Source organism: Sinocyclocheilus anshuiensis, unplaced genomic scaffold (genome assembly GCF_001515605.1).
Source record: "Sinocyclocheilus anshuiensis isolate Anshui unplaced genomic scaffold, SAMN03320099.WGS_v1.1 scaffold532, whole genome shotgun sequence".
Lineage (NCBI taxonomy): Eukaryota > Metazoa > Chordata > Actinopteri > Cypriniformes > Cyprinidae > Sinocyclocheilus > Sinocyclocheilus anshuiensis.
The window spans coordinates 2120747-2146880 of NW_015555819.1; the positions used below are offsets into that span (position 1 = coordinate 2120747).

Sequence of the window (26134 nt, forward strand, 5' to 3'; positions counted from 1 at the left end):
TTTCAGCAGGAAATGACTAAAGTGCTGACCAAGGCCCAAATGAATGAAGAGCTTGTTTTTGAAGCAGGTGGCCTCCGTTGAATATGAAAGGCCACTTAGACATCAGAGAATGAGGCCTCTGGGCCCATAAAGAAGAGAGACCTCGGCATTTAACACACTCGGATACACATACAGGAGCAACTGACTCGTGCTAGACCAAACACATCTTTATTTCCAGACCAATTATCCATCAGGAATGCAGTCTATATGGACACCGCTGCTATTACTGAGAGAGTGGAATGGGCTTCTTCAAGAAAAAGACTGTCGATATAAATACACCCAAATAAAAACCCCTCCGTTGGTCTTTTATAGCCTGTTAGGTCTAGTTCCTGGTGTGAGGAACCTCTCTGAAATTGATTTTCACCTCAGTTCTACTGAAATAGCATTTTCTTTTCTTTCTTTCTCTATCTGGTCACACTTTTCTCCCTGAAGTGATGATCTGAGGTGAACGAGGAGAGGAGATTCTTTATGTGTGAGTGTGTCGGGATGGGCTGTGGGAAAGGCAGGCGGCTGTTCAGATGGGGCGTAGACTCATGGGAGATTTCTCGCTTGTACTGCCAGTTTCTAACTTACAGAAGCTCGACTAGTGAAAGAGTGAAAATTATGTGTGAAGTCCTAAGAACACTTGGAAACAGAGTAGATTGGATGCTTACCTAATGTCAGTCATTCATAGCATGAAATACTGAATAAACATTAGTGTGACACCCAATCTGTACCGTGCGATTTGCTATTTTAAGCTAAATTTGGAGAACTCTCATATGCAAGAATGACTCCACAGAGTTTGTTGGCAACACAGAATGGATGTTTTATGGTTTATGTGATTTTATTCATGGCACGTTGGGTTCCTTTCCAAAAAAAAAAAAAACCAGTAGGTTATACTGAGGTAGAGTAATAAAGTCAGTTTATAATCTTAATTAGTTTATGATTTTATCATAATATTCTGTAAACGTCTGTAAAAATGGTGTCAGTCATTGCTGTGAAATGTAATGACCATTCATGAATAAGTTTATGTTCATTTGATTGATATTGCACCATAAACAGATTGTAAAAAAAAAAATAAATAAATAAATTGTAATCAGAAACAATATTCTGTTATTCTAAAATTAAAATGTATAATATTTCAGAAACAATAATTCACTATTGTAAAAATAAAAATGTAACTATTTCATAAACATTATTTTGTTATTATATAGAAACAATGTTTCCCTCTTCTAAAATTGAAATTTTAAAATATTATGTAAAATATTTCAGAATTAGTAGTTAAAATGTAACTATTTCATAAACAATATTCTGTTATTCAAAAACAATAATTCACTATTGTAAAAAAAAAAAAAAAACTATTTTATATACATTATTATATAGAAACAATATTTCTCTATTCTAAAACTGAAATTAAAATATTTCAAAAACAACTTTTAACTGCACTATAACAGAAATTTCTATAACATCATTTCTTTTTAACCCTAAAACACAACGCAATGCAATACATAATTCAAATTACCAGTAAGCACCTTTGAAAAATATTTAAAATTCCTTCATACTGCATTAACATACTAGATTGGGCTACTATGTTAGATTTTAACTTTCAGGAAAAACCTTACTATTCTAAAATTAAAAATGTAACTATTTCAAAAATTATTCTAAAATTCAAATGTATAATATTTCAAAAATAATAATTCACTATTCTAAAATTTAAATTCAAACTAACCCAAACTGTTTCAGACTTCACTCTGTCGACTCTTTCTAACAGTTTTCACAATATTCATGTGTGCCTGTCTAATTGGACACCTGCACCTTCTGATGAAACCTATACGTGGACATACTTCACAGGCTTGTCAAATAACACCCTTGATGACCCTTGGGAGTGAACGGTAACCGGACTGCAGTGTTGCGAGTGAGTTGAGTGCAGTTGCAGGCATGTGTGCTCATTGTAAAGCCGATTCCATTGTAAGGAACGGCCAGCATCAGCAAATACTCCAGGCTTTGTCCTGCCCTATATACAGAGAAGTAGACTCACACACAGACGCTTTTCCCGCTGCAGCTGGACAAATTTGTTGTGGGTTGGATTTTCATGCAGGGGTTTAGAATCTCGTTTGATGGAGCCGAAAGCCTCTCATAAACGGCGGTTTCTCGTGCTGCATCCAGCCACATCCTAGGTTTGTGTGTGTGTTTGTGGATAGATATGCACATGCATCTGTGCATTTGTTTGCAGCTCATCTGAATTAGTGCAGAGTCATATTATGCACGCTATTTGATCCATAACGTAACAAACAGCATGACGAAATTCGAAATATAAAACAATATTGAAATGGGAAGTCCAGTAATCATTTACTCACATGTGCACTTCCTTGAAATTCTGTCCTTCACTTAATTGGACAATCATGGAGAACTAACCAAGCAGTATATTTTTATACCTAGCCATATGTTTCATATTTACAGTCACGAACCACAGGAGGGGAAATCAGGCCCTCTTGAAACCTCTGCTTCCTGTCAGCTGTATTAAGTGGTGCTTGCTGTAGCAAATATCATTGTTCATATAGGATCTTATGTATGAAAAAAGAGTGATATTTCTTCTATTGTGTCACCTTGTTGGTAGCCAGCCACCCTGAAGCTGTAAATGTGCCGTAATAAATGTAAATCACAGACACCATTAAGAGGGTGTTTACTGTAAACAAACGTTTAGCTTTGTCTACTGGAATTTATGATGCCAGTGTTCGTGTCTGAGTCAGTCCCATATGCTTTACTCTTACCACACTGTGGTATTATAAACAGCCTGTATTCATGAACACTGGAACCACCCTCATCTGTAAATGTCTCGAAATAAATAAATATTTGTCTCGAAGCAAATAAAGCCCTGTACATGATAGAAGCAGAAAGCATGGGCTTATCTAGAAACTGGCCCCGTGGGCAGAAAAGCGCTTCTAAACATTCTGGATGGAGACTTTTAGTCGCTTAAAGGAATAGTCTGCGTTTAGTGCAAGTTAAACTCCATCGACTGCATTTGTGGTGTATTGATTACCAAAAAAAAAAAAAAACACTCCTCAATAGCAAAAATATGATGAGGCACTTACAGTAAAAGTAAATGAGGCCAATTTTTGCAGCAATGTGAAACTTATACTTTTATCAAAGCACAAAACTTGTGTATTATTTATTGTTTATTGTGTTGTTTAAATCATTTTTATAGTCGTTTAAGGGAAACGAGGAAACGAAACATTACAATCGGATACAACTTTACATAGAAATCTGAATTCGCATATTGTTTACGTCTTGTAGCTGTGGTATTGAAACTAGTTATGATTCCATCCAAAGTTGCGAATTTTACTTATGTGCAAAAATTAGAATATCCCATAAAACATTTGCAAATAAAGCACTGTTTACATGTGTTCAAGAGAATAAAATCGTCACTTCTTCGGAAACTGGCGCAAAGTGTCAAAATCTTCATTTTTTTTGTACATAATGAATGCACCACAGAGCACACAGACGAACGCTGTCATGTTATCTTGCATTCGAATGCCTGATGTTTGGGAAGGCAATCGTGTGAGACAATTATGGGAGGGGATTATACCAAATCATTTTGATGATGGACTTTGGCTCTGGCATTTCAAAATAATATAACATAAAATAACATTGTAGATGGTGTGCGATAAGATCGGTCGTTCAATCACAGGATCTGTTGAGGCAAAGTTACATGAGTTTTTTGATGCACATTGAGGAATTTATTCAATTTCCATCGTAGTGTGTTAGCATGTCTTATTATAAAATTATAAGATTCAATTTAGCACATAAGTTTTTTATGCACATTTTTAGAATTTATTGCTACACATCATATAGAACATACTTTTTTTGCGGTTAAGTTCTTCATCAAATATACAGTAGCATCTACCAAATAGTAGTATGCGATTTTGGATGCAGCAAGTTTTAATGGTTAGGAATTGGCCCCATTCACTTCCATTGTAACATTCTTACTATAACTAACGTTTTTTAGGGAAAGGAGAGAAATAAAATTTAAATTTACATTTTGTGTAGCCACAAATCCTAATGATTGAGGTTAACTTGTTCTAAACCTGGAATATTCCTTTAAAGTTCACAGATGGGATAGGGATCCGTCTTTCCAATGAAGAGCCTTCCATAAATCAGAAACAGGACTCACAATATTGCTTTATTTTTGCTTCTCTGGTAGGGTTCCTTGCTTGTTTCCTTTTCCTTGGCAGGACACTCGCCCCTGAAGGCCAAAGCAAAGCTTTATCCAGGACTACAAAGAACCAGTGGGAAACTTAACTGCACGAGTCTCCCCTTCCTTGATCGCTCTGTTTTTCCTGATCCTTCCATATGGACAGGAAGTCACTACTGGAGACAACTCAACTAAATCAACCAATGATGGCTCAGCAAAAAACAAATTTAGAGAAGAAAAGTGTAGGATGAAGCCATGACCGTCTCATAAACAAAACTCACTATGACTCACTAAGGCCAAAACATCTCAACAAGACTGGAAATATGAAGAGCTGAAGGAACCGAGTAGATAATTTCATGTTACGTAACTGTAACAGTTCTTTATCTGCCATAAATCATTGCTTTAATAAAGCTACCCTGGTCTTACGCAATCGTTTAATTAGGCAGACGGTCAGATTAAAGTGTAGAACACGCTGCATCGCTTTGAGAACTGACTCATTCCAGTCAGATTATACTGGGAAAGGCCTGTGAACTCATCAACACCAAACCACCAGGTTGTTCTAGAAATCTGCATTGTGGACGTGAGAGGAGATGTTTACAGAGGAAGTGACTGTCCTAAGCTTGTGCAACCTCTGTTATCAAAGACAACACCTTGGAGACAATAAGACACAGTTCTAGTCACCAGTCATTGTCGTTCTCGTGATTTCTGTTCAAATGTAATTCAGTGGAAAGTGACGTTTATAAATAATGTTGTTTGGATTTAGTCATAAAGTGTTTCACAATCACACAACAGAATCTCATGCTAATTCTCACATTTGTTTTTTCTCCCTATAGCGCGTAAACTTTAGAATTAGTTTGTTTGGAATCGTTTTAAAGGTTACATTGGGGTTGTGGATCATAATGGCGCCTTTGTTTTTCTGATCTCTCCAGTGACTGCAGTTTCGAAAGTGGTAAATACGGCAAATGAACAACTGTTTTTGTGTAGAACAAGTCTTTATAAAGTTTATTTTGCATCTGAACCTGGAAAAAATGGCAAGATGTCACTCCATGGACAACGCCCATGTTTAAATTTAAATTTGGTTTAATTATATGTCCACAGAAGACCATTTCTTGCATTGATTGTCAAAGACTTAGACTTGTTTTGGAGTAAAGGTGCAGCCACATTGCGAAATTTCACAAAGATTATCAAAAAGGATGTATGAAACACGTCACGTGTTAACAAGGTGATTGAAATTAGCGTTGGGGAAAGCTACTTTTAAAGGTAATGCATTGCAATACTACATTACTCCTTAAAGGCATAGTTCACCCAAAAATGAAAATTCTGTCATTATTTACTCACCCTCATGTCGTTCCAAATCCGTAAGACCTTCGTTCATCTTCGGAAGACAAATTAAGATATTTTTGATGGAATCTGAGAGTTCTCTGATCCTCCCATAGACAGCAAGGATCCTAACACGATCAAGGCTCAGAAACGTAGCAAGGACATCGTTAAAATAATCCATGTGACATCAGTGGTTCAACCGTAATTTTACGAAGCTACGAGAATACTTTTTGTGCGTCGAGAAAACAAAAATAAAATAACTTTAAAATAATTAAAAATAACTAATTGCGTTACTTACTCTTTACGAAAAGTAATGCATTACATTACTTTTGTGTTTTGTTTGTCACCTGGGTCGGGCTTGTTTATTTATGTTTAATAACAAAAAACCCAAAAGTTTTTTTGGAAACAATAAAGACCCTTTCACACCAAAAAGTGAAATGAATAAGCCTCAGACTGAAGGAAGAGGTTCTGCACGTCACTCCCAATTTTTCTCAACACGGGAACAGGAGAGATATCAGTGAATAAATGGGAAAAAAGTAACTTGCAATGCTTTCTTGAAAAAGTAACTCCGATATAATTTTGTTGTAAATTTAAAAGTAATGCATTACTTTTCCAGTTACTTGAAAAAAGTAATCTGATTACGTAACTTGCGTTACTTGTAATACATTTCCCCAAAATTTCGCCAAGCAATTGTAAATGTGACCACAACGGTAAAAGTGTAATTTTTACGTCTCGTCTTGACTAGTTTCCTGTCTTTATATTTTAGGTGTTCTGTCACTTCCGGCTCATTTCAGTCCATACACGGAGGGACGTCAGACGGGGTTGGAGAGCAGAGAGGATGCGTATGCTGAACTGGAGCTGCGAACACTCGAACAGGCCTTACTGGCTACATGTGTGGGCAGCATCTCCGAACTAAGTGAGTGTCTGACTTCCTTCCTGTCTGTCTGTTATGTCTGATATTCTTTGTTTTGTCTGTTTCTCTCTCCTGTCCATTATGAATCATACTGAATCATTTACAACTCAGAAAGGTCACATTTAAGCTACAGCTTATGAGAAGGTTGGACACGGTGGAATTTTTCAGAATGACGCTTATTGCAAATGTCACATCCTGAATATTAAATGCAATTTTAATTTGCTTTTTATATTTGTAACTTTGCTTTTTGTATTTTGTTTAAAACTTTATATTGCTAAGTTATAGATTCAGTGTTAATATTGAAAATAATAGTGCATCAAATAATAGGGCAATATGTAAATATACAAAATAAAAGTATTTATTTTATTTAAATTTGCGTATTAGCATATTTCATATACTTTTTATATGCATATTATTTTGCATATATTTTTTCAAAGTATAAGCAACATAAAATAATGAAATTACATTATTTTAAATTTCATATATATATATATATTTTATTTTGTATTTTTATTATATATACTTTGATACAAAAAATGTGTACTCAACAGAGTCAAGATTGCAGCAAGTTTCATACAGAGACACAATTGCTTGTTGTTATCCCTGCAAACACAACATGGAAAAGGAGATAATGTGGACGCTGTTTATCTTTCCGGACTGATTAGCCTATTATTTTATGCTCTGAATAAACACCACTATGTTGTTCCCAAAGAGGAGGCATGTTTGCTTTCTAAACAGAATGTTTAGTGATGGAAAGACACAAAACGAGTGTGAAAGTCAACTAAAAGTCTTCTGGTGCCTTAAGTGCCTCTTGTCTGGTATTCTAGATAATTCCTGCAGGATGTTATGGTGTTATTAGACACACTCCTATCAGGATTGAAGGAAGATGAACTGCTGTACCAGTGTCTCCTCTGACTTCATGATGCCTGACTCATCTGCACTCAAATGAAGCATGTCTGTCTCAACACGTTTCCCTTGATAAAAGCAACATCTGGTCTGGGATTTATTGTCTGGACTGGATTTTATACAAGTGGAAAGCTGAACAAATGCAATTTAGCTGAACTTTAAAGTGTAAATACAAAGATTACAGTGCCTTATTCAGCAATAGTCTGTCGGTTCATTGTACAGTGTTTTGGTTCCCTCCTCACAGGAGTTTACATTTGAAAATGGGATATTTCCCTTGCAGTGAAGGAGTTCCCTTGTTGGCATGGGTTGCCATACTCTGAGCTGTTTTACCTGTGTTTACCCACCATGCCACAAGCCCAGCGGTGGCATGGTTGGCGGCTTACCGATGGAAGGCACGAATTTCCTACTGCAAAAACCGAACACTTTGCTGCTTGTCTCCCACAGCACAAGGGCATGTTCAGCAGGACATTAGCAATCGCACACAAACTCAGTGAATTCAGTGAGAGCTGTCTTTGTGCACTGCCTGTGATGTTGGCGCCTCCCCATGAGCTCTCATGTAGGTTTGATCCAGCTGTACCCAGGAGACCGATGGACAGTGGGGCATCTGTACGTCCTCAACTGCCCTGGAACGCTAGATGCAAATGGGCATCTACACAACCTAAAATGTGTGATTTGGCATGTGAAAAATTTGCTCTGTTGTTGGTAGCTCTTTCAGTCTGAATTTAGAGGAATGGTTGAAAAAGAAAAGTCTGTTATACTTCAAGCAAAATCCAACAACAATATATGAACAATATCAGGCCAAAATGAAGCTTGTTTGGAGCTTGTTTCAGGAATTTGAAATAGCCTGAGAAAGCAAACGTCATGGAAAAGTTTGCTCAAGCTGGTAAACACCTTTGAACTATCACTGGTCTATAGTGATTACGTAATAGGCAAGCAAAATTGAAGAACAAACTTATGAACCGTGACATCATTTCAAACAAAATTAGGCCAAAACAAAGTTTGTTGTGGGAGTTCAAAACAGCTTGCCAAAGCAAACTTTATGGAAAACATAATTCCAACTGGTAAATACCAACGAACTACCACTGGTCTATGCCGATTACATAATAGGTAAGCAAAATTGAGGTGAAATTCAAAATGAACTGATGTGACGTCATTTTGAACAAAATCAGGTCAAAATGAAGTTTATTTGGAATTTGTTTCAGGAATTTGAAACAGCTTGTGATAGTGAACTTTATGGAAAAGTTTGCTTGAGCTGGTAAACACCTTCGAACTATCACTGGTCTATAGTGATTACGTAATAGGCAAGCAAAATCAAAGAACAAGCTGATGTGAGCTGATCATTTTGAATAAAATTAGTCCAAAAAAAGTTCATATGAACTTCATTGTGGGAGTTCGAAGCAGCTTGCCAAAGCGAACTTTACAGAAAACTTTGTTCCAGCTGATAAACACCTTCGAACTACCACTGGTCTAACTACCACATTTTGAACAAAATTAGGCCAAAATTAAGTTAATTTGAAATCTGTTTCAGGAATTTGAAACAGCCTGCAAAAGTACATTTTATGGAAAAATTTGCTCCAGCTTGAATACACCTTAGAACTATTGTTCCATGGAAATGACATAGCAGGCAGGCGGACTCAAAGCAAAATTCTAACTGAAATTGCAACTAACTTTCATGTTTTCCATGTTTAAAACTGTAAAGCTTGTTTTAAAGTGATCTATTGTATAAAATAAATGACTTGACTTGACTTGACTGGAGTCCTGAATTGCAGAGCTGGTGCAAGCCTATCTTCATCACTATGATGCTTTCTTAACTGCTGCTTTCTCACTCCTGTCAGTTTTGTTGTTTATTTTGTTATCAAGAGGAAAGGACACAGCACCTTTTCTTTACCCTAAGCGAAGAACAAAACAGAACTTCACTTTAAGTATATCGGCCTTTAAATTGCAACAAGTATTACCATGAGCTTTGATGAACTTTATGGAAAAGTTTGCTTGAGCTGGTAAACACCTTCAAACTATCACTGGTCTATAGAGATTACGTAATAGGCAAGCAAAATCAAAGAACAAGCTGATGTGAGCTGATCATTTTGAATAAAATTAGGCCAAAAAAAGTTCATATGAACTTCATTGTGGGAGTTCGAAGCAGCTTGCCAAAGCGAACTTTACAGAAAACTTTGTTCCAGCTGATAAACACCTTCGAACTACCACTGGTCTAACTACCACATTTTGAACAAAATTAGGCCAAAATTAAGTTAATTTGAAATCTGTTTCAGGAATTTGAAACAGCCTGCAAAAGTACATTTTATGGAAAAATTTGCTCCAGCTTGAATACACCTTAGAACTATTGTTCCATGGAAATGACATAGCAGGCAGGCGGACTCAAAGCAAAATTCTAACTGAAATTGCAACTAACTTTCATGTTTTCCATGTTTAAAACTGTAAAGCTTGTTTTAAAGTGATCTATTGTATAAAATAAATGACTTGACTTGACTTGACTGGAGTCCTGAATTGCAGAGCTGGTGCAAGCCTATCTTCATCACTATGATGCTTTCTTAACTGCTGCTTTCTCACTCCTGTCAGTTTTGTTGTTTATTTTGTTATCAAGAGGAAAGGACACAGCACCTTTTCTTTACCCTAAGCGAAGAACAAAACAGAACTTCACTTTAAGTATATCGGCCTTTAAATTGCAACAAGTATTACCATGAGCTTTGAGGATGTTGTATTTAATATCTCCAGTCCAATCGCACTGATCTCAGCCTGCAGGGCAAGCATTAGTAGAAAACTAATAGAAAAGCCCCAAACTTCCTGATTGCTTCATAAATTCTCTAAGACCCTAGGGCCTGGCAGAACACAATAAGGCCCCTATTGCTGCAAGTTTGGCATCTTTCAGATAATAACGGAAGATTCTTCCTACTCACAAACCACTCTGTGGTTTGAAAATGAACCCAAGGGGTGATTTCCACAAATGGAGTGGCCAGCCCACAACTTTGCTTCTCAAGTTAGCGTAGACCAATACATGCATTGAATCTTGATCAGTGTATCCATATGCAGTTTAGTTATTACCTGGACTGTTTCCTGCTACGTGTTGAGAATCCAGGTTTCATTGGATGCCTTGTTGGTACAATCATAAGGATGTTCATATGTTGTGGAACTGTGAGATACATGAGGGAAAGACTTCAGCAGGTGGGTGTTTCATCTCCAAAGCTGCTTAGAGGATGCACGTGTGCTGACTCGCTCACATTAGCTTTCCACATTTGCTATGAATGCCAACTTGTGGTTTTTGGTTTCAGTTAGTGTCCAAGGTCTTGTAAGCTTCCGACTGAGCTCTGGTGATAATTTGAAATCTGGGTCAATGACAAATAAGAAGAAGAAAATATATTTTTTATTTTTTTATTGAGTGTTCGTTTTGTGTTCATGTTGGTTTTGTATGCTTTTGAAAACCTTTTTGTTGAGAATCTTTTTTCTTTTTTTTCCATTTTCAGTTTAAATTGAATAATTTAAAAATTATTTTGTTCTCATTCACTCTTATTATTGTCACAAAAATGTATGTATTTCAAGATAGAAAAAAGTTATGACTTTATTTTTGCATGGTGGTTGCACCACATGACGTGTTTTTCAAATGTTTGTATAATGATGAAAAATTCAATTTCATTTATTTTGCTTTTTTTCTTACATTATGTTATCAGGACAGTTGTACCACCCTGACATTTTTGAACTTATGCTTATTAAAAAAACATTAAAATTGAATCACAGACCATGTGTATTCAAGATATTGTAAGAAAAAAGTACATTTTAATAAATTAAAATAATCTCTGTTAGCCTGATCTGATGCAAATATCTTAAGTTTCTGATTGATTGTTTGTCATCATCAGGTGACCTGGTGTCACGGGCCATGCACCATATGCAGCGCCTCAGTTCTGTCCGTCATGGGCTCAGTCCTGCACGTCATGCCCGCCAGCAGCCCGTCTCCTGGTCTCCGGATGCCCTCCACACTCTCTACTACTTCCTGCGATGCCCTCAGATGGAGTCCATGGAGAACCCCAACCTGGATCCGCCCAGGATGGCCCTGAGCAAAGAAAGGTGAGCCTCATTACTATTCCCCTCCCATTAATCCAGTCTCCAATTCACACAATGAGTGCTAAGCTAATTAACAGCCCAAACCCCTAATGGTCCATTGGTATGTAAGTAAACTCTGGAAATCACACAGCCTGAAGGCACTTTAAAGCTGTTAATGATATACTAGAAATGTGAGGAGCTCCTCAAACTCCTTTTCCAGCTGCTCTTTCCTGGAAGTTCATTGTAACTTGTTCTTAACGAGAGATTGGTTTTAAGAGCGGGTCATTAGGTGTCCTGTCTTGCTTCAAGGATGTCTTCAGGATATTACTTGCTTGCTAAAGGTAAATACGAAGGTTTATATTATGCAGGGTTCAGTTACAGGTGTACTGTAAATATTGGCTCTTGGAAGGATGCCTGTTTGTGGGATACAAAACTAGGTGTAATTATGTTGAAGAAGTTACTTGGCAAGCGGAAGAGGTTTATATTATGCAGGGTTCAGTTACAGGTGTACTGTAAATATTGGCTCTTGGAAGGATGCCTGTTTGTAGGATACAAAACTAGGTGTAATTATGTTGAAGAAGTTACTTGGCAAGCGGAAAGCAACTTTATTTTGAGGCAATCAAACAACAGCAGCTAGCATTTTGAAAAAGTAGTCAGCTATGTTAGCTTCAGGCTACTAACAAAAGCTATGTGTTTCCATTACCAATCAGATTGCACAAATTAAAATTGCGAAGTGAAAATTTGCCCAATGGAAACACGCAAATTTCACAGAAACTCCCATATATGTGATAAGCATAAACCTACCAACATCTGTCAACATGACTTATCGCAAGAGGAAAAAATTAAATTTTAATCTCATAACATTGGTTAATGGAAGCCCTGTGATTTCGCAGTAGTTTTTTATCTACCTTTATAAAATATCGCAAAAGTTTTGCGCAAATCTGTAATGGAAACGCAGTTAGTGAAACCATTTTAAGGGAAAATTCACTACCTCAGCTCACTCAGCAGGACATAAATGGTAACAATGTAGCATTTTGTCTGTTACAGTATGTCCTAGAAAAAAGTAGCTAGTTACTGGAAAAACTACAGTGTAATCATATTGAAAACATCCAAGTGACTGTCATACTACTGATAAATGTAGCATAGGTTCTTAGCTAACATTCTTGTTTGTAAGCTCTTTGAGATGCCTTATCTTGACATGTAATACATTTTGCAGTTTAAATGTAACAAACTATAGAAAAATCAACCCAAAAACAATGCCTACATGATAAATGAGTCACACAGGTACAACAATTTCTGGAAGCTCTTGCTGTGTCCAAAAACAAAGTAAATCCAGACTTTCGTTGATGGGCTCAGATGTTTGTTTCCTCCTTTGATGTGTTGTTGTTGAATGCCAAGCACAATTGTCCACATGTGATTGTGTGTATACGTATGTGTGCAATTATCAGGTTGTATGTTGAGTAAGTAAAAGGCAAATCTTGCTATTGGCTGCAGCTGGTTCACTTGTGTAAGACCTTCAACTAACAAACTTAAGTGGAAAACAACAATGGAGCCTTACTGCCGACTCCAGGACTCCAATCATGAATCTCTCTTAACGATCATGCCAGGAAAGATTTCCAGCAATATTGCTGAGCGCTTGTGTATGTGGTGGAGTAGCAGAATGGGATACAGGTGGTGCTTCAGTCCTGGCTGTAATTACGGTAAAGGCCTCGATCATTATTTAAGGTCTCCTCAACACGCCTTCTATTGAGTCTATAAAAGTCTATAAAACCTTTGCTTGAAATGAAACCACACGTGTACTGTGTGGTCCTAACAGAGGCCTGTAAACGGAAAGGGGGCGTTACGGATCCAGTGAAGTTTGGTTATGTGAGCTAGAGGTTAGTAATAGTAAGTGTTGATTTATGACGGGTATGTGTCTCCAATTGAGTGGGTGGAGAGAGAGGGAGGAAAGGGTCAGAAAGGTGAACGGGAGTGCTGGGTGGTAAGTGGTCGCACATCGAGGAGGCACTGTAAGATGAGAGGGGTGACCTCTCAGGACTATGACCCCAGATCAGGACAGAGTAGACAAGACACATCCATACATACTGCCTAATTGGAGTATAGAATGCTTTCATACTAAGATTAAGTTTCTAAAATGAGGGTCAGAGTAAGTGAACTTGTTTGAACCTCATTTTAGAAACATCCAACTATTTCTAAGAATACATATTTATATGAATGTGTCAGTAAATCAGTATATCAGTAGGTCAGGTCTCTTTGCACACTAAACAAAAACCGTTCACCAATACGTCTAGTATTAAATTAACCATAAAACCTTTTTATTTTTGTTTGGCCATGTTTTATCTCACCTACTGAAACAAGTGAGCCAGACAAAATAAAATCATGCTGTTGGCTGTTTTCTGTTTGACCAAGTTTCTTTTTTATACTCACCTACTGAAAGAAGCCAGAAAATAAATAAATAAACAAACATGCTGTTGGTTGTTTTTCTGGCATGTCTAGTATTACGTTTATTTACTAACATTTTTCAGTTTGATCATTTCTTATCTCACCTACTGAAAAAAGAGAGCCAGACAAACAACCAAAAAAAAAAGCTAAATAATGCTGTTGGCTGTTTTATGTTTGACCATGTTTCTTTTTTATTCTCACCTAGTGAAAGAAGCCAGAAAATAAATAAATAAACAAACATGCTGTTGATTGTTTTTCTGGCATGTCTAGTACTAAGGTTATTTACTAACATTTTTCAGTTTGATTATTTCTTATCTCACCTACTGAAAAAAGAGAGCCAGACAAACAAAACAAAACAAAACAAAACCAAACAAAAGAGCTAAATCATGCTGTTAGCTGTTAGTCTGACACATTTAGTACCAAGTTCTTAACCCCCCCCCCTTCACAGACCGAAAGTGAGCCAAACAAAACCAAATCATGCAAACAAAGAAAACAAAATCATGCTGTTGTCCTCAGTTACCTGTCAAACAAATATTCATCACATATATATATATATATATATATATATATATACACTATATTGATATACACATATCCTTCATTAGAAAATCATCACAAACTTATCGTTGCATACTGAAAGGAGTTATGAGTAATATATCTACTCATAATATCTACCGCCAAGCCGTATGGTGATAGTTATTAAACAATAATTAAATGCAGCCATTTTGAATGAGCTGTAGAGCACTAATTAAACTATAACACAGTGTTATTTCTATAATTGAGGACTCGTCTGTGGGAAACACATTTAAAAGTCACTATCAACTGATGTATAGAAAGACCTTTTTCAAAATCTCAATGGTGGGCTGTAGTACACTGTTTACACATGATTTTTAAATGGAAACAAATATACAAAATAACTCTCCCATTTAAAGTAATGCTGGGATTTATCATCATCCGCCGCCAAACCGCGAGAAATTCCTGGCTTGAAAACCACAGCGTTTAATATGCAGCGGCCATAGAGTCGCCTGCCAGACGCTAGTGTTTGTATATGACTCAGAGACATGCTTCAGCATTATATATGTTTATAGCGAGGGAAGCAGCCGTGTGGTCTCAGTAGTGAACTCTTAATCATGTTACACATCTCTGGTGTAATCTAGTCACGTTAGAAGCCTTAACACGTGTGTAAATGTCTGTGCTAGTCCGCCAAATTAGCCCAAAGCGCTATACGGTTTCCACAAGCCCTGATTAGCCATGCTTTGATGTAGGCTGCAACTGAGCTCAGATTTCGGGTCGAAGGCCACGGGTTGAACTTGAGCCCTTGATTCAGAAGCGCGGGTCATTGTTGAAGCCTGACCCAAGGGCCAAACAAACACTAGCGTGGCACTCTGACAACAGAACAAAGGCGAGGTTGTAAAAATGTTGAAGAGCTTAAATTTCATGCTGGTTTTGTTTTTCATTCATAAAAGAGCAGGTCAGAGGAGTGGACTACGCATCAGGAGTTTACATTTGTGTGTGTCCCTAAACGTGTGGCCGGTACATGTAACCTAGCGTGCTAACAGAGCTATTGCCGTGGCTTTTTTGTTTTTGTTCAAAAAGATGTAAGGGATCAATAATTCCATTTAGGAATGTAAAAGAGCTGACAGGCATAGTATCAAGTGTGTTTTCATATTTGAGTGTTGTGCATATTATTGCTTTTAAGTGATGCTGTTATTTGCTGCTGCCAGAAGCACCAGGCACATTCAGACTGATGGTTCCCCTCAGGTTTCTGAGAAGTGGTTTAAAAAAAAAAAGAATCTTTGATAGATTATCTTTTCATTTTTAGAGTTTTCCAAGCATCTGCTCACAGCCAAACTGGAGAGGCAAGCTCAAATACAACACTCAAAGGTGAGGGGAGCACTGCCCGAGACAGCAATTACCCAGGAAGGTTCTCGTAATGCCACCTATACCTCCCGCTCGATGCCTCAGCAAGAGGGGATATCCTGGTGATCGGGAAATGTGTGCTCCCGGCGCTTATTTATACTATAGTCGCACCGGTAGTGACGTCATGGCTGTCGCCGGCCAACGAGTTGGTGTTTTTTCAATGTATGCTTCAGACACGGGTCACGACGAGGCGTCCCCCCCATAGCAACCCCTAGAGGACGCAGTTCGAAGTTCCCATGAAAGGGAACCAATGCTTTTGGTGGCTGCTTACTATCTTTAATGATGCTTTTTATTTTTGAAAACTTGGTGCCCTGCAATACTATCATTAATAAAAATATATATATCTTAAATTTAAAAAATATATTTTGGAAAACAATCTTGTGCCCCATTATAACAACAAATAAAATAAAATAAACAATTTTTTTCAACCTCATGATGCCCCATAATGGGTGGGTGGGGTATATCCAATGCCTATTCATATAGTTATATGAAGTGTATGGAAAATCCCCATAAACTTTTCCCATCTCAGACTCATTTAGTTAGTGTACTGACTGATATCTTTTTCCACACAAACACACACTTACAGATATACAATCAAATCCTTGTATGCTCTCACAGATATCAGCTCCCCCAATACCATCCACCCCCTCTTCTGTGTGACCAAAGTAAACACACTTAGCAGGCTGCAATCTATTAGTCTTGACAGTGGTTTTAAAGGCCTTAGCACTTGGAAAATTCCCTTGATCAATACAGTAAGCAACTAAAAGTGCTCCTCTAAACTATTTTAGTGAAAGTCTGTGGTTATTAAGTGTGTTTCTTTATGCCTCTTCTCTCACTTTCCCATGAAGATCTTTCCTTACACTTGGATTAAGGTTGAGCTGTTTTACAACCACAAGTCAAACAAATGTTACTAAACCTCATCTGTTTTCCCGACTGTAGGCGTTCTTGCTTGCAAATACGCCACTCTTTTAGTTTTATATTTGGTTTTGTTCAGACAGACAGATATAATCAGGTTTTTTTGGCATAACCTACACAAATTGGTTGTTTGTAGTGCAAAAAAGCATAACCCCCCCCCCCACCCCCCATACATTTTACATGAAAATACTAAAGTTACTGTAGGGTAACTTTTCTCAGTTTACCTGAATTTACCCTATTTCAATTGTTTCAAGTTTTCACATTATTTCTGTTACTTGCCAATTTTTTGCAATTGTTTGTGAAATTTTACTAGCAATTTCTGAGTGAAGCACAAAATTCTACATCGTATTTTGAGCAAAATGCCTAATTCCACACCAGTATATTAGTGAAACACCAAATTCTACACCAATTTATTTTTTGTGAAATACCACATTTTGAGTGAAACACCAAATTATTCACCAAATTTTAAGTGAAATACCAAATTCAACACCAATTTTTTTTTAGTGATCCACCAATTTTTTTGAGTGAAACACCATTTTTTTTGTGAGAAAATTCTTCACCAAAATTTGACAGAAATACCAAATTCAACACCAATTTTTAGTGAACCACCAAATTTCTTGAGTGAAACCAAATTCTACACCATTTTTAATGAAGCACCACGTTTTGAATGAAACACCAGATTCGACAGAAATACCAAATTCAACACACATTTTTAGTGAACCACCAAATCTCTTGAGTGAAACTTTTAAATGGAACACCAAATTCTACAACAATTTTTGAGTGAAATACCAAACTCAACACCAAATTTTTCAAGTGAACCACCAAATTCTGTTTTTCCAGTGTACTCAAGGGCAATAGAGTTTCCATCAAATGTTTACCCCATTTTGCAAGATGTTATTTTTCAATTTTTCAACAATACGAAGGTCTTCTAAAACTATTACCCTGTAGAAGACAATGCTACCTTACGCTATTGTCTGATATTGCACCCCTTGTGGCAGCACTGAGAGTACAACGCAAACCGAACAAACTGATCACTGGCAAAACACCTGCAAACAAAACATGATTTGATGCGCTTTTCATATCCTCCCTCAAGATTTAAATATAGCTTTTCTAAATTTAGCTTTGCCTTCAGACGTTTCACACTTGAAAGCTGACTTCAGAATTTTAATAGTCTTTTCTTTTGAACCAAAGTGGCTCCCATCAAGTTGTCATCTGCAAAGTTGATCTGTTTGTTGTGGTTGAGCGCGTCTGTAGGTCTCAGGAGATGTGTTTCTCTGTTGTGCATATCTTGTGTGTTTAATGAGCTTCACGCTCCTCTCTGTACGTCTCATTTGCATGTCTTGCTGGGCTGACAGACTCTCGGCGGGACTACTTCGGTTTGTTGTTTGACGTCATTGTGTTCCTGCTGTGCATCGAGCGCTCTGGGGGCCGACTTTCACATTGGTATCTTCTCTAAATCCGATGTGAAGCTCACTTTCTCTGAGGGGTTGGAAGGCTGGGGAGACGTTACGAAAAATCTGCAGCATTAGCTGCGGGTATCCTCATCTTCTTATCAGGGATTTACTTAGAAAAAGATTAGATTTGGATTTGGGAAGGGGATGTTGGACCTGTATCAGTGTCTGGTGATGATACTTCATGGTTCAGGCTGATTGGATGCTAAATACAACTGATGGGGGTGCAGCTGAACAGTTATAATATGCACCCATTTTTGGTACAAATTGCCTTTAATGGTGTCAGTAAAGAAGATCTATATTATCTAAAGAAATCTATTTGTAAGCATTCCCATTCATGCCACAGGGCCATCAGAAGTATGCAACTATCTCAGTGTAGTCGAGATATCAACCAGCAGGGGTGAACTGCTTACATTTAGGGTATTTTCACTTCAGTCCTATTTTAAATAACCAAACAACATCTCTTTTTTTCATTCACACTGTTACTTTTCATAGCCAGAAACGCTTAAACATTGTATGATAATTATTATTAATAAATTTAATATTAGTATATTACGCTACACTATTTATTTACTTACTTACTTACAAGGATGGCCAAGATGGTCAGACAAACCTGAAAGACTTGAATATCTTATGCTGATAATGATGATGAAATTCATTTTATCAATAACGATAAAAATGAGAAGAATAAGCATTAGTGCTGTCAAACGATTAATCGCATCCAAAATAAAAGTTTTTGTTTGCATAATATATGTATGTGTACTGTGTATTTATTATGTATATATAAATACAGACACATACAGTATATATTTTGAAAATATTTACATGCATTTACATGTCTATATTTATATTCATATAATAAATATATTTAATATATAAACATAACATATTTTTCTGAAATACATACATGCATGTGTGTGTATTTATATATACATACCGGTAATAAATATACACAGTACACACATATATTATGTAAACAAAAACTTTTATTTTGGATGCGATTAATCACGATTAATCATTTGACAGCACTAATAAGCATGAATTGAATTTTAGTCTATTACACATGATTTTTATTTATTCTCCATTTTTGAAGGATGGCCAAAAAATGTTTTAATAGCTGAAACACTTAAATATTGGAATAAGGAAGAAGAATAAGCAGGATATTACCAAAACACTAATAATTATTTTTTTTAAATAAATGAAATATTAGTGTATTATTATATACTATTTTAGGTTTTTTAAATAAATTCTTGTGTGGATGATAATTGTTAAAATAATAATAATAATAATCATAATAATATTAGAATATTATTATACAATGTTTATTCATTCATCTCTTCATTTTTGAAGGACCAAGACACTTTTATTAAATCCTGCAGCCTTTCTTTTTGGATAAAACTTTTAGTTTCTGTGTACTTCACAATAGTTTACAATATACTGGCTTTGAAAGCCACATTTGGTAAAGTTTATTCAATTTGAGTCGAACTATGACACAGAACCCACTTTAAGTAAACGTATTTTCTCTTACATAAAGTGAAAGTATTCACTTTATGTAAGTGTATTTTCTCTATGCTTTTTCACCTCTGCTTCACCTTTCAGAAGCTGAAACTTGTTAAAACTCTGAATTATTATTGCGTAATATAGTCCTCCAGTAAACAGCCCCTATCTATTCTCATATCAAGAAGCTTGCACACATACAAGCACATTAATGTCTGCAGGGAGTGTGCGTGCGCTGCTGAAAACAGGACGACTTCAGCAGCTGTACCTCATTCTCAGCGTGAATTCTCTGATATGACAGGCTGCTGAAAGATACGGGCCGTCTCAGTGAAAGCTGCGCTTTCTTATTGCACAAGCCCTGCTTTACAAACACTAGCAGATTTAGTGCGGTGTGGCCCAACTTGTTTTACACAACTGTGGATCTCAGCAGACTTGTTACACACCCACCCCCACACACACACACACAAATAAACACACACACACACACACTCTCACTCACTATAGACAGTCTATAATTATCCATACATAAAAAAACAATAGTAGTTTATAGTCAGTTTTTAGCTCAGTTTTGGGAACAAACCTGGAATCTGAAAGCCATTTTTTTTTACATCTTGAATAATAAACACAAATAAATTTCAAATCTGAAAACAATTCATGGCTGTCAGTATCATCAAGAGAGTACAATGAACCATTGCACCGGCAGCCATATCACCCTGTAGCCCAAGACTGGTTGCCCACTGAAGCTAAGCAGGGTTGAGCTGGTCAGTACCTGGATGGGAGACCTCCTGGGAAAACTAGGTTGCTGCTGGAAGAGGTGTTAGTGAGGCCAGCAGGGGGTGCTCACCCTGTGGTCTGTGTGGGTCCTAACGCCCCAGTGTAGTGACGGGGACACTATACTGTCAACAAGCACCGTCCTTCGGATGAGACATTAAACCGAGGTCCTGACTCTCTGTGGTCATTAAAAATCCCAGGATGTCTTTTGAAAAGAGTAGAGGTGTGACCTCGGCATCCTGGCCAAATTCGCCCATTGGCCTCTGATCATCATGGCCTCCGAACCATCCCCATATCTACTGATTGGCTTTATCACTCTGTCTCCTCTCCACCAATAAGCTGGTGTGTGGTGGGCGTTCTGGCGCACTATGGCTGCCGTCGCATCATCCAGGTGGATGCTGCACACTGGTGGTGGATGAGGAGATACCCCCTGACAATGTAAAGCGCTTTGAGTGCCTAGAAAAGCGCTATATAAATGTAATGAATTATTATTATTGTAGTTTGTTACAACAACAAATACAATGAAATATTGTTGCAATATTAACACAACAATGGATTGGAAACAAACTTGCTGTTTTTTGCTGTCCTCAGGCCGTTCCTCCTCCTCCCACCGCTGATGGAGTGGATGCGTGTGGCCATCGTTCATGCGGAGCATCGCCGCAGCTTATTGGTGGACAGCGATGATGTACGACAGACGGCGCGGCTGCTCCTGCCCGGACTGGACTGTGAGCCCAGACTGCTGAAGTAAGACATACACATCATACAACATATACTGACTGACAACCAGCACACATTCATACCTGCTGGACAATAAACGAGTGAAGAACATGAGCCACATCTAGAAAGCAGAAAACCAGAGAGAAATACAAGATGGACGCTTTTGACAACCATCAAAAAGTCCCTAGAAGAAGATCCACACCGAAAAACACTCTGAACACCTTAGCAACCACACAGCAACACCTTAGCAACCATTCTAAATACCTTAGCTACCGATAGGTGTTGTGTTCTGACTGTTCTTTTGCAACTCGTGAGAAACTACATCGTAACACCCTACTATCCATTCAGAACACCTTAACAACTGCACCGCAAACACATACTGTACCAATGCCCTAGCAACCAATCAGAGCACTGTAGCAGCCAAAAAACAATGCCCTATCAACCTGTCAGAACACCTTAGAAACTGCATAGCAACAACCAAACAACCACTCAGAATCAAATGTGAAGTGATCAGTCAGAAGGTATAGAAATGCTCTAGCAACCACTCAGAACACCTTGGCAACACATAGAACAGATGGGCAACTGCATAACAACGCCCTAGCAACCAGTACTCCTTACAACAACTTAGCAACTGCCTAAAAATGTCTTAGCAAACCAATCAGAACACCTTAACAACCACTTACAGCAGCTTAGCAACTGCATAACAACATCCTAGCAACCAGAACACCTTAGCAACCACTTACAGCAGCTTAGCAACTGCATAACAACATCCTAGCAACCAGAACACCTTAGCAACCACTTACAGCAGCTTAGCAACTGCATAACAACATCCTAGCAACCAGAACTCCTTAGCAACACCTTACAATAGCTTAGCAACTGCATAACAATGTCCTAGCAAACCAATCAGAACACCTTAACAACCACTTACAGCAGCTTAGCAACTGCATAACAACATCCTAGCAACCAGAACTCCTTAGCAACACCTTACAATAGCTTAGCAACTGCATAACAATGTCCTAGCAAACCAATCAGAACACCTTAACAACCACTTACAGCAGCTTAGCAACTGCATAACAATGCTCTAGCAACCAGAACACCTTAACAACCACTTAGAACAGCCTGGCACCTGCATAACAATGTCCTAGCAACCAATCAGAACATATAGCCACATACAACACCTTTTACATAGCAACATTATCTTAGAAAAATGTACAAATAATAATAAATGAACAATTTCAGAAGCATAGAATGAGTGAAAACCTTTTTAAAATACATTAAAAAAATCGTCACAGAGTAATTTGCACTGAATCATGCAACAGGGAAAAGGGACATCACATTTCATCCCGACTTTACGGTGTTTTGTCAAGTTCTCCAGTTGTGGGAACGTTGTTTTCAGAGTATATTTGAATGTTTCTATCACAACTTTGTAAGACTAATTAACTACATTTTTTAAAATGTCAACAGACATTTAAACAGCACTTAAAATGTGTCAGAGCTGAAGCTATCAGACATGATCTCATGCTCCTTCTTATATGTGACTTTCCATCAAACCGCATTAAAACATTGGCAAAGACCTTCAGCAAAGCCTCAGATTTTTACTGATCCTCAAGAGCCCAGCCTTATACTTAATGATTTGAAAACACTTCAGGAAAATACATCACTCCACCCATGAAAGCACATACTGAACACCACCACCTTTTCGTTCATGTGTGTTTTCTAACTTCTCTCTTCTTCTGTTTTATGTAGGCCTGAGTGCTGCTTTAGCTCCTTCAGGCGGCTGGATGCCAAAGCCGCCACAGATAAGTTCCAGCTGGACCTGGGTTTCCGCATGCTGAACTGTGGCCGCACCGACCTGATCGGCCAGGCCATCGAGCTGCTGGGGCCAGATGGTGTCAACAGCATGGATGACCAGGTACCGTGAGCTCAGAACCGCAAACCAGATGTTAACAGCACCTGTCAGCACCCAAGACCAAACTATACATCACTCCGTGACACTGATATCATATTTTGGATGCATCTGTGTAGGGTATGACTCCGCTAATGTATGCCTGCTCAGCTGGAGATGAAGCTTTAGTCCAGATGCTGATTGATGCTGGAGCCAATCTGGATGTAGCGGTATGGACCACCAGTTACTTTCTTAGTCCGGCAATATTTTTGGATGTTAAGGCCTGTTTAAACCAAGTTCAGTGCGATTAAATGTTGATCTACAATCAATCGATCAATAAAAATGTAAATAAAACTGAATTTTCATCATTCTTGAAAAAAACTTGCATAAGTTATATAGTGTTACTGTTATTTTAAATTAGATTTTTTTATTTTAATTTTTTAGTTATAGACATTTTTTTTGTCTACATTGTTTAAATATATCTATTCGGCTTTTTTTATTATTTTCTTGTATTTTCAACAAAAAAAAAAAATGTTGCCTTAGCATCAAGCTGAAATAAAAATGTTAAAAGTTGTTTTATTTTATTTTTCAGCTGATGTTTATTTGATTTCAAACAACACATATGTTTTTATGGTTTTAGTTTTAGTTAACTATAATAAAACTGCTGTGATGCGTACAGTTTTTCAATGCAGTCTTCAAAGGATGCAGCCACTGAATTGGGATGCAGTGCATGTCAGATTGTTTCAATACAATATATAAAAACATTATTTCATGTTGTGAATCTTTTTTGTGACGTTTATTCAGCACTACAGCCTGTTTGAAAGCTGATGGTCTTTTGTGTTCAGGTACCTGTTTGCTCCCCCAAACACCCTTCAGTCCATCCAGACAGCCGCCACTGGGTGGCGCTCACATTCGCTGTGTTACATGGACATATATCAGTAGTGCAGGTAACAAGCTGCTTGTTTTATTGTGTGAATTTTCATACTGCAACTATTCTACAAGTGAACTTATAGGTATACTGTTATAAGTTTTTGTTGTTACTCTCCTAACCTACATGTATGCCTGTATCTTCAGCTTCTGTTAGACGCTGGGGCGAATGTGGAAGGAGCAGCCGTCCGTAACGGACAGGAGAGCAATGTTGAGACGCCTCTCCAGCTGGCATCTGCAGCAGGTGTGTGTAGCACAACTCCCTCATGCCAGCCTCTCCCAACCTCCACCAGCTCAGATTTACAGCCTGCCAGGGAAGGCTGGTCACTCCCATCCCAAACAGGAATCCCTAAAAATATGGCCCTGTGTTGGCAGACCAAAGCCAAACTGTACAGGCCACAAACTGTATGAGAGTTGACGGAATTGGGTCAGGAAGACTTGTTTTGCCACATGCATTTGGTTTTAAACCTTTTAGGTGTGGGGATGTTCAACATGAAGTTCTGCAACATTTAAAGGAGCCAAATAATTTTTATTGAACCTTTACCACTGTCTAACCAACAGTATTTAAACTACTACCCTATCTGTCATAATTTTGCTGCGTTCCATTCTGAAAAGCTCATCCCCATGCCCTAATCCCTTTGAACCCTCCAGAGTGAGAGCTTCGAAGAGTTGAAGGGTGTAGCGCAGTGGTTCCCAATCCTGGTCCTGGAGAACCCCCAACACGGCAAGGTTTTGGTGTTTCCTTTATCTGACACACATTTGAGGTCTTGGAGTCTCTACTTATGAGCTGACAAGTTCAGTCAGGTGTGTTTTATTAGGGAGATATCGAAAATGTGCAGTGTTAAGGGTACTTCTGGACCAGGATTGGGAACCACTGTGTGGGGGAACAAGTAAACTGTTCCTTGGAACTGTTCCCTCTGGCGGAGCCAAATAAAGAGATGTCGTCATCACACAATTAAACATGCACAAAGAATCAAAGGAGCAACGTGTCTATCAGTTGTACCCTTCAAACTCCTTTCTGAAGAGCCTTTTGAAGTGGCCAGTTTTGAGAACTTAATTTGGAACGACCCTTCACTATGGTGGCCATGATTGTCCTCACTCCGAAGTGCCCTTCGGCCATATTGAATTTAATGTGGAGGAAAACAAGGCCGTGAGGTATAGGTTTATAGTCATTAAAATAACAAACACTATGTAACGGTCCTAGATCATGTAATTTATGAAAAACTGTTTTATGGAGCTTTGTCTAATGAAAGTTTTTTTTTTCATAATGTTTCAGCTGAAAAATTGGTATGTTGTTTAACAATAGTACAGTCCACTGAATGCACTGTACTTCTATCCCTCAAAGCCTCATTTCATTCCTGTCAGAAACTAAATATGGCGTCACCCTTAAGTCTATACCTCACCGTGACTGGAAGGGCCAAGCTTCTGAACTTCAACAGGCATTTATTATTGTAAATGTGGGTGTTAATATTTCATGTTACTGGTGTCAGAAATCTAAAGAATGTAGAGTCAATTTTGGATAAAGAGGATGCTGTGAGTTCTAAACTTTACAGTATGTTTTCATAGTACATCCAGCTCTTTTTATCTTGAAAGATCAAGGCAAAATTGATCCCTCAAGACACGACCCTTCTACGATCATTACAGTAATGATCATGAATGGCGTTCTCTTTTATTGTGGTTCTCTTGCATTTATTCTCCATTTATTCTGCAGATCTCTGCAATCTCACCATCTGTTTCCCCTTTTCTCCTGTACTCCTTGCTTTCGCAATATCGCAGGAAATTACGAGCTGGTTAGTTTACTGCTGGCGCGTGGTGCCGACCCCCTGCTGAGGTCCCAGGACAGTAACACGCTGACATCATCGCTCTATGAGGACATGAACTGCTTCAGTCATGCTGCCGCCCATGGCCATAGGTAATACCTAATACCTCCCATCATCCCCAGCAGCCTGGAACAAATCACACTAACACACACTTACCCCCCACAACTCTGAACACGATCCCTTATGACAATTCATACTCAACTGTATTACCACATCAGCTATCTAACTTTCTTTCTATTCATCTAGCTTTGTGTCGATTTGTCTAACTTTGTACAATCATTATCTATCCTACCAGCATCTATCTATCTATCTATCTATCTATCATGTCCAGTCATTCATTATGTATCGTGCTAGCTATCTTGTCCTACCAATCATCCATCCATTCAT

At 37.9% G+C, this 26134-nt stretch overlaps 1 protein-coding gene across 1 annotated transcript in view; it reads left to right on the forward strand.

Annotated features, from left to right (window-relative positions):
* The window catches only part of abtb2b (ankyrin repeat and BTB (POZ) domain containing 2b), a 52726-nt gene that overhangs the window by 20069 nt on the left and 6523 nt on the right, over window positions 1-26134 (forward strand). Inside the window, exons 3-10 of the mRNA XM_016469587.1 lie at window positions 6297-6446; window positions 11219-11426; window positions 20990-21142; window positions 22862-23027; window positions 23141-23230; window positions 23846-23947; window positions 24075-24171; window positions 25704-25839. Of these exons, the coding sequence (XP_016325073.1) occupies window positions 6297-6446; window positions 11219-11426; window positions 20990-21142; window positions 22862-23027; window positions 23141-23230; window positions 23846-23947; window positions 24075-24171; window positions 25704-25839 (1102 nt within the window). The remainder of the gene's footprint in view (window positions 1-6296; window positions 6447-11218; window positions 11427-20989; window positions 21143-22861; window positions 23028-23140; window positions 23231-23845; window positions 23948-24074; window positions 24172-25703; window positions 25840-26134) is intronic.